The sequence below is a fragment of the Podarcis tiliguerta genome (genome assembly GCF_965153285.1).
Source record: "Podarcis tiliguerta genome assembly, chromosome: 8".
Taxonomy (NCBI): domain Eukaryota; kingdom Metazoa; phylum Chordata; class Lepidosauria; order Squamata; family Lacertidae; genus Podarcis; species Podarcis tiliguerta.
Genome location: NC_139541.1, coordinates 38,724,235 through 38,733,584, shown reverse-complemented (window position 1 = coordinate 38,733,584; position 9,350 = coordinate 38,724,235). Strand labels below are relative to the sequence as shown.

Below are 9,350 nucleotides of genomic sequence, written 5' to 3'. Positions count from 1 at the left end.
TCAAATAGATGACTGTGCACAGATCACATGGTCAGCACTTACGCGTCTATAGTATAGCTGTGCCAACCAAACTGTAAAAGATGGCAAGTAAATTCTAATATTAGGCACAGGTCCGATGACGTGGGGAGGGGGCAGCAAAACAATATATGATGAGACAACGATGTGGGTCTGAGTGATTATTATGCTTATTATGGTGCGTTTGTTTTCGCTGCAAACCAAATTCTGCATGTTAAGAACCCCCGAATTGTGACCCTGATCCTCTTGGCTTGGCTCAACACATGAAGACGTCATAGGCAATGTTGTCAAGAAACGTCATCACAGGACCCCAATGACATCAGATCGGACTCCTCCACCCTAACATCCAGTGACGACGTCAGGGCTCTGCAACGACGTCCTGCAACGACGCTCTGCAACGACCTGCCCTCCTTCCCCGACACCTTCGCCGTCCCACGCATGCCCCGGAACTCGCGTGGCCGCTCCTCGTTTGCACGGGGGACGTCGTTGGCGGACGGACCGGCAGGCCGAAGCACGAACGCCGTCCGTCCGTCTTGATTTGCGGGTGAGAACAAAAGCGGGGGTGGAAGCGGAGGCTGACCCGGAGAAGGGAAGGGGCTTCCGTCTTCTTCTCTGCTGGGGAGTGGAAATAATGACCGGCGGCGGGGTGAGAGGAAGGTGTCACTGCTCTTTCCTTCCCCTCTCTGGTCCCTGAAAGTGAAGCGGGGACCTTTCATCTCCACCTTCACCCACCCCCTCCCCAGCCCAGGCGATGCACCTCCAGTCTCTTCAGGTGCATTAGTTAGTTGACGTCCTGGGCTCCTTCGCGAATATAAATGGAATAAACAAATATTACCCCCTCCTACACATAGGGCGTGGGGGCGGGGAGGTAGTAGGGTTTTCCTTTCCCACACCCTCCATCTTCCAGCACCCTCACTGCTCTTACCTGACCACATTTTGCAGCTAAAGTCCCCCTCCCTCCACCATTTCTCTCTCCATTCCAGGAAAGGCTTCATTTGCTAAACCCTTGCAGTTAAATTGCACAGGAACAGGGCTTATTTATTTTCTAAACCACATTTTCCTCCAAGGAGCTCAAGATGGCATGCATGCCCCCCCCAAACAAATAATCCTCACAACAACCCTATGAAGCAGGCTAGGTTTAGAGACAGTGACTGGCTTGAGGTCACTCAAAATGAGCTTCATGGCCGAACTGGGATTTGGACCCTGTTCTCCCAGGTCCTTTTCCAACCATCTTAAGTGCTACACCACACTTGGTTGTGGTAGAGGAAAGTGGCAACCCACAGCCTATCCCTCTGTGTAGGAACTATTTATTTCTCTCTATGGGGGGTATCTATTCTGATGGCAGTGCTATATTTTGTGCTGTGCTTTTGTTTCTATGAAAATGGTAGACCAACAGTAGGGGTACCCCCACTTTCTTGCCTGTTGTCCCTCCTTGGGGGTCACATTAGTTTTTTACAGCATCATGATCACTGTTTACAATGCAGGTCTTGCCAGTTGCTTATAAAGTAGGATGCACATTTAAAGCGCAGCATGGGTAAACTGGAAGAGGAAACTGAATTCCCTTCTCCTGAAGCTTTTGAGACTGCAATGTTGGCAAACTCCCACAAGAAGTAGTGACAACCACTAACATGAATGGCTTTTTAAAAAAGCAAGGCAAATATTGTCACAGGGATTGTGCTGATGTAATTAGTTTGGGAAATTGATAGAGAATAGGGCTATCAATGACTGCTAGCTATGATAGCTATGTTCTATCTCCGGTGTCGAAAACAGTAATGCCTCAGAATACCAGTTGCTGGGAATCACAAGTTGAGAGGGTCGTGTTTCCCTCAAGTCCTGCTTCCCCCAGAAACAACTGGACATTGTGAGAGCAAGATGCAGAACTAGATGAGCCTTTGGGAGAGATAAAGTTGCGACCACACTTGGAATGCAGTTCTGGTCTGAAAAAAAGTATCATAGAGCTGGAAAAGATGCAGAAAGGGGCAATCAATAGCTTGAACAACTTGTGTTTAAGAAAAGGTTACAAAATTTGGGGTTTTTTAAATAGTTTAGACTGAAGGTGAATATGGGGGCACATGACAGAGGTATGTACAATTATGCATGAAGTGGACACAGAGAAGGCTATGTCCCTTCTCATATTACTAGAACCCAAAGCGGTCATCCAGTGAAGCTGAATGTTGGGAGGTTCGGAACAGACAAAAAGAAAGATTTTGTCGCACAATCAAATTATGGAATTTGCTGCACATTCATGAAAGATAAGGCTGTAAATGGCTACTAACCATGATGACTATGTATTGTCCAGTATGAGAGGCGGTGTGCCTCTGAGTACCAGTTGCTCAGGAATATGATGGGAGAATGCAGCTGTACTCATTTTTTGCTTGTGGTCTTCCCATTAGGGCACTTTATTCACCACTGTGAGAACTAGATGGGTCTACATCTGATCTAGTAGGGCTGTTCTATTCTTATTAAAAGGGTGGGAAATTAGCATCATTTCACAACTCTGGTTGTGAGAACAGAAGGTTAATATGTATAAAAGGGTATCTAATATATGCCAGATTTCCTGAATTTGTGCTGTTTGTGTATATACACAGAAAATCCTTTGATAATTCCATTCCAGTGTAGCAACTCGCACCACAGTATTTTCTGCTGAGAATATGTGTCCTATTATGGATTGGTTCCATGCATGTGGAAGATATATAAGATATACACATTCCCAATTAGCACCCTTGTTAACAGCTCTCTCACACACCTTCAGCAGCAAGAATTTGTCTTGGGGAGGGGGCTTTAAAGTTATAAAGAAGGTGATTTGGTTTTTGCTAACGAACCACATTGTTAGGTATACACACACACACACACACACACACACACCTTTTTAAAGTTGTTCTGCTAGGCTAGGAAGGAATGTGTGAAATGGAAAGAGGGTAAGCTGCTGTCATCGGATGTGTTTTTCCTTCTCCACTGGTGCGTGACACATTTGGTTAAAAGCCCTTCCCACGCAAAATCAGCAGCTTCTTTCAGAGTGGTTTAAAAAGTGGAGAATGTTGAAGCCAAAAAGTTTATGGCTTTTAGCTTAGAGGAAATTAAGGCGGGTGGAGAGAATTAAGCTTGTTGTCAGCGGTTGTGCACATCAATGCGTACAACTTGGCCAAGCTGGGCTTCATATTAAAACCACACCTTGTTCATTAATGCATTGAATCTTGGAAAGTTTTTCCCTTTGTGCTTTTAAATTTAATTGTGAGGTGGCTATAAACAGTCCTATAAATTGCTTCAGTTCCTGTGAGCAGCCCCCCAACATGCCATCTTACACTCTTCCCTTCCACTCGGTTCCTGCTTAAACTTTCAGCTTTATTACATCCTCTGGCTTAGTGTTCCTTAAGTGAATCGCCTGGATGCATGAAAACACCTCACATTTTTGCTGTTTTGTGCCAACATTTTCCGCTGGGTTACATCACTACAACAGTACTGCTGAGCCCTAATTACCTCCTACCCCAGGGTTTCCCATTCTTAATGTTCAAGATGAAACACATCTCTAGATCCGGCAAGGTCACTTTTCTTGTTGGACCGATGTCTGTTAAACTGAGAACACAGTATACTTCATGGCCCATCTTGTATCCTGAAGGGCCAAGTCAGCTTTGAGACCAGAGCACTGGGGTGCATGATATTTTCCTGGCAGCACTTCTGTGATGAGAAATTATTATTCAGTCCTCCAGAATGCTGCATGTTTTTTCTTTACAATAAAGTTGCCATTGGCAGTCTTTGATCTAAAAGGAAACATGTCTTGCAGGGTGATACCATTGCCCTTCTTGTGTGTCTTAAAAATTTAAGAAGAGCCTGCTGGCTCAGGCCGGTGGCCCATCTATTCCAGCACCCTGCTTTCACAGTGTCCAACTGGATATCCAATGGAAGCCCACAGGCAGGACTGAAGCGCAGCAGCTTTCTCCCTTCCTATGGTCTTTGAGCTGATCTTTTGGTCACGCTCTGCATATTGACTGAGTGTTTTTGTTTCTTTCTCCAGCACCACAGCTAGCCAGGAGGCACCAGAGAAATGTTAGGCTCCTTGTTAATTTCAAATAGGAGCTATCTGGCCAAATGTCTAGTTCGTGTCTTATGCCTTCGAGGCTGGGACTCCTCTGGCCTAAGGGCTGCTCACTGCATCTTTAAAGGCCTGCATACTAGCAGGACACCTTGTCATGGACAGGTTGCTCCTGTCTTCACCAGAGCACTGGCCTTTGGAGATAAAATTGCCATTGTTGACCAACATGGAGAGCACTCCTACAAAGATCTGTACGCTCGAAGCCGACATCTATCCCAGATGATCTGCAAGACTCTCGGGAACTCAGGCGGAGACTTGAAGGGTGAACGGATTTCATTTTTGTGCCCCAATGATGCTTCCTATGTAACTGCACAGTGGGCTTCATGGATGAGTGGAGGCACAGCTGTTCCTCTTTACAGAAAACACCCTGTGTCGGAATTGGAGTATTTCATCAAGGACTCTCAAAGTGCTCTCCTTGTTGTAGAGGAAGAGTATGTGGAGAAGATCACCCCTAGTGCTGGGAAACTTGGGGTTCCTGTGCTTTCGCTTCCCAAATCTGGGAGATGCGGTTCAAAAGTGGATGCATCCCTTTTCGAAGCCAGTTGCCCCATTTCAGAGTGGAAGGGCAGGGGTGCCATGATCATTTACACAAGTGGCACAACTGGGAGACCCAAAGGTGTCCTCAGCACCCACCAGAATGTCCAAGCTGTGGTGAGTTTATTCTTCACCTACTCAATAGCAGCTCACTTAGGAACCTGTTTTGTTGTGGATGGGCTCAACTTTAGTAGTAGTAGGAAAACAGTAGTAGTAGTAGTAGTAGGAAAAGAGAGGGGTGCCTTTGAGTCTGTGTGGGGTGATGTTTGGTTATTTATTTGTTTTGTACAATTTATATACTGTTTGATTGTAAAAAAACAAAAAACCTCTTTTAATCACAGCCATCATCCCTGTATTTAGGATCAGGAGCAGAGCTCTAGGACAGGTTTAAACACCATCACTCTAATTTTTAAGACACTTCCCAGTACTCTGCTGTATTTCTTCCCCTGCAGAGCAGAGGTGACAGTTCCAGCTTGGAGCAGTTTCTTCTCTTACCCATTTGCATTGCTACAAGATGACTACAAAGGCATCTTGAAAAGTCTGTTTACTCTTTAGCTGTGTATCCCCAAGGCAGAAAAAATCCATTAGCTCCCTGAGCAAAAAAAAAAAAAAAAAAAAAAGTTAGAAGTTTGGAGTCTTGCTGACTGCCATGGCAGTACAAGGTCTCTGCCTGCAGTGGATAAAAATGTACCTTTAGGGAGGCAGAAACACACAGACCTTGTGGCTTGAGCAAATCAAAGAGCTTGAAGCTCTTTTCTCCATACATGCTCATACATGCTCCACAGTCTGTGGGTTTCTGTTGTTTACAGATCATGGTTAAGAAACACATTTCTTTTCTTTCTCTGCAGTAATAATAATAACAAAAACAATAGCAACTAAATTCTAACAGGTTTTTTTAAAAAATCACCAATCACATGCTTGCTTTTTCTGTGGCTCATGTTAAAATGGGCTGTTGCCCCTCCTGACAAGGACCTGAACAAAGACCTGCTGTAGAACAGGGCTCAAAGCAGACACACCGGCTGCAGTTTAAATCCTGCCAATTTTTAGTCTAAAGCTCTGTTCAGAGGGGATGGCAAAGAGGTAGCAGGTTGATGCAGAAGGAGATGCTGTAGATGCCCTCTAAACGTGTCGGGCTGGATAAACTGTATTTCTAACACACCTTAAAGGTTTCCTCTTCTGTTCTTTTTATGTCTCCCGCTGACAGTAGTTTAAGCTCTGGGGCCCTCACTTTTGAAACAAATGGTGTTCATGCTTGTTTGTAGCCTCTACTCCTAATGCTGCTTGTTTGTTGGTTTAAATATCCTTGCAGATAACTGGGCTGGTTAACAAATGGGAGTGGACAAAGGATGACATTATTCTCCATGTTCTGCCTTTGCATCATGTCCACGGGGTGGTCAACAAGCTGCTATGTCCCCTCTGGGTTGGCGCAACATGCATCATGCTTCCTGAGTTCAGCGCAAAGGCGGTAAGTTTGCCAGGGTTGCTGGGCGGGGGGCTGCCACTTGTCTGCTAACCTTTCAGATGAAGTGCAGCAGGAGACTGCATATTAGAGTGAGGTTGGGGTGGGTGGGGGGAGGCTCGCTGTAAATAGGCTCTCACAGCAGGTAACAATCTCTTCCAGATGAGCAAAACGGGAAGCCTTTGTAAATTAAAATAAACAAGAATGGGATCTTTTCTTTTAGACTGGAAGTGTGCAATGAATGATAAATATAAGAATTTTGTGGGAGGCTAAAGAAAGTCTTAGTGGTCCAGTATCTTTTGTGTCATGACCTCAAAGGTGCACAGATTGTGGTTCATTGGCCCAAATGTGTTTTGAGTCCATTGTCTCTCTTCATTGGAGTAACTACAGTAATTTGACTTTTCCAACAAATGACCAAAAACATCTTCCCATCACATACCCATCACCTGAGCACCTTTTGAGGTTTCCTTTCTGCATCCCTTCATTTGCTGCCCTCGCATCTTTCCTTTTCTGGTAGTTTTTGTGGTCTTCCTTCAGAATGATGTTGTTACTTCATGCTCTGATCGGCTTGGGCCATGTGTCATGTGGTGAGTCCTAAAGGCTTCAGAGTTCTTGCTGCCCTAGGTAAGATTGGCTGGTTGTCTCTGGTACCTTGTGCTTTCTGGCTCTGAGGTGTTCTGCAAATGTTGATTCATTCATCCATGCTAAGATTAAGCAGTAGATCTTTTCCTTTGCTCCTAATAGCTTAGCCTTGCCTCACATATACCAGCCCAATTATTACATTTGACTGGAATGGCACAGCTAAGGGTGGCCCATGATATATGCCTGGCTTCTTTAAGATACAGAGGATATGTAGTTGTGAATCTTCATGCCTGCTACTATCAAGCAAGCACCAGCAGTGCTTAGTTTTCAACACCTGCCCAAGACCGTTGTGTTTACACAACCCTTTTCTGATGTGCAGCTCTGGCATCAGTTATTGTATATCACTGTCCAGATGTTGATAAAGCTTTTTTTTTTTTTAATGGTGCTTTACGGATGTGTTACATTCACTGCCAACATGCTTTTTTCCACTGTGTGGTATATAAGCCAATAAATAAATAAGCAAATAAGGGAGAGGTTTAGCAAAATGGAGACGCCCTTGGAATTTCAAAAGAATAAAGGGCTGCAAAGTCAAACTGCCCTTGCCAGCTCAGGAGCAAGGAAGTTCAGCTAGCATCACTTCTGTGCCTGTGTTTTGCTTCCCTCTGGCTGGAAGTGCAGATATTGCAGCAATTCCTCAAAGGGTAGTTGTTCTTTTAATGGTATGGTATAATTTATTTATCTACTGCTTTGGGGCCCAAAGGCTCCCCAAAGCTATGAACAGCATTAATAAACATTATGAAAGAAATATACACTAGAAATGTATATTTCTCAGAGAGAGAGACAAACAAGTCTGGCTGATCTGCCGGCATGACCTTCCCCATGCTTTTGACAATTTTCCAGGGAAGAAGTGAGTCCCACCATGTGCTCTTTCCAGCCAGTTCAGTGCCTTGTGGCGATGTGGGGGGGGGGGGGCATTAACAGGAAGTACACCCTGTACTGGTTGGCCTCTCTCGCACCCAGAGACGGGTGTCCCTTTGTCACCCATTGCTGTGATGATGGAAACTCTGTGCCAGATGTTGAGATCATGGCTCTGCAAGAGGAGACAGCTTTGATGCGCGCTCTCCATCCCTGGAGACAGTGCCACAGTGAAGCAGATGAAAAGCACGGCAGCAGCCCCTTCATCAGCGCTTGTGATGTGAGATGGTACTGAAGGAGATGAAGAGGCCTGAGCATTTGGCGCCGGCATTTACACCAAGGAGCCAAACCCGCTTGGATTATTTAGGAGGGGAAAGGGGTTGTTTTCTTAAAATGATCTATGTGTCAGGTAGGAATCCAGGTGCTTCTAGGAACAGTGAAAATTTCATTCCTGTTGTCTGAATTCCCAGCCAGAGCTACTGTTGTTCAGAAGAGGGGCATATGAACACGCTTCTTAAAGTTATTAGCCAGCCTTCCCCAACCTGATGCCTTCTAAATGTTCTGTTTTGGGTGCCGGGAGGTTGATAAATTTGACAGGCTTCAAAGGAGAGTTGCAAGGGTGATAAAATGTATGGGACCAAATCCTTTTTAAGGATTGATTGGAGAACTTGGCAATATTAGGCTGATAACCAGCAAGTGCAATCTGCCAGTGTCAGAACTGAGGATCTGTGGGAGGTTCAGCTGGCGACCAAGCTAGGAAACAAACTAATAGCCAGGCCAAGCCAGACCCAGGAAATACTATCCTAGCCCAGGCAAAGTCCTACACTGAACTGGATGCTTTTATAGCCCTTCCTGTTGAGGAAAGCCAATGGCCAGCCTGGGTGGCAGACACCCCCTGAACCAAGCCAGTGAGATTTGTAGCCTATAGCCCTGGTGATTCATCACATGATGTAGGTGTGTACAGAGCTGTGGGTTCCCCCTTCTAATCACAGGAGCATCAGCTCCTCTGGGTGAGCCCCACTGAAATGTTATCTGCCTCCTTCTAATATGCAAAGCAGTTTTAGCAAATGCTGCCTGCCTGCAGTATATTGCACAGACACTTGTTCTAGAACAGGTATGTGTGGGCAGGGGTCCAAGGAGAATATCGGGTGCCATTCAACCACAGGCCTAGGCAGAATACACCCATTGAAGTTAATGGACATGACTAACTTAGGTTCATTCACTTCAGTGCGTCTCCTCTAAGTAGTTGAGTACCACCCAGTGTTTCCGAAGTAATCCCCCTTGTGTATGTGAATCCTGCGCTACTAAGATACTGTTTGCCCCTTACACACTTGAGTTTTTCTGAATCTCCTTCCCAACATCTGCATGTTGCAGCCTGTGTTCTGGTGGGCGGGGAGAGGGAGTCCAAACTGATATGTGCTGACCAGAGAGCTCAGTGGAGTCTGACAAGCAAGGGCAAGAGAGGGCACCAACTTGAGATGGTTAAGCGATGCCCTCACTTGCCCTGCCTTGGCCCAAGAATGGCTGGCCAGGGACCAGCTGCCTGGCCTGTTCTCTTCCACAAGCTCTCTAGTGCAGTAAAGGCCTTGGGAGGACTTTATGTGCCTTTTTATTTTTGTTTACTTTCCCCCCTGTTTCTCTATCCTTTTTGTGAGCGCCTCCCGAGGGAGCAGGAAAGTGGTTTGATTGACATGACAAAGGAGGTGCAGGAGGGTAAATCGGGCTTTCTTGTGGAGTTTAACACAAGCCGACTTT

The 9,350-nt window shown here is 45.6% G+C and overlaps 1 protein-coding gene across 6 annotated transcripts in view; it reads left to right on the top strand.

The window, feature by feature from the left end:
* Positions 1 to 341: 341 nt before the first annotated feature.
* The window catches only part of ACSF3 (acyl-CoA synthetase family member 3), a 64,723-nt gene continuing 55,714 nt past the window's right edge, over positions 342 to 9,350 (top strand). Inside the window, exons 1-3 of one of the 6 annotated variants that reach the window (XM_083456488.1) lie at positions 342 to 559; positions 4,028 to 4,756; positions 5,949 to 6,104. In XM_083456488.1, coding sequence (XP_083312614.1) covers positions 4,058 to 4,756; positions 5,949 to 6,104 — 855 coding nt within the window. In that variant the 5' untranslated portion in view covers positions 342 to 559; positions 4,028 to 4,057. Of the gene's footprint in view, positions 788 to 4,027; positions 4,757 to 5,948; positions 6,105 to 9,350 lie in introns of all 6 variants that reach the window. The other 5 variants (XR_014515015.1, XM_083456487.1, XM_083456489.1 and 2 more) reach the window with 5 other exon arrangements.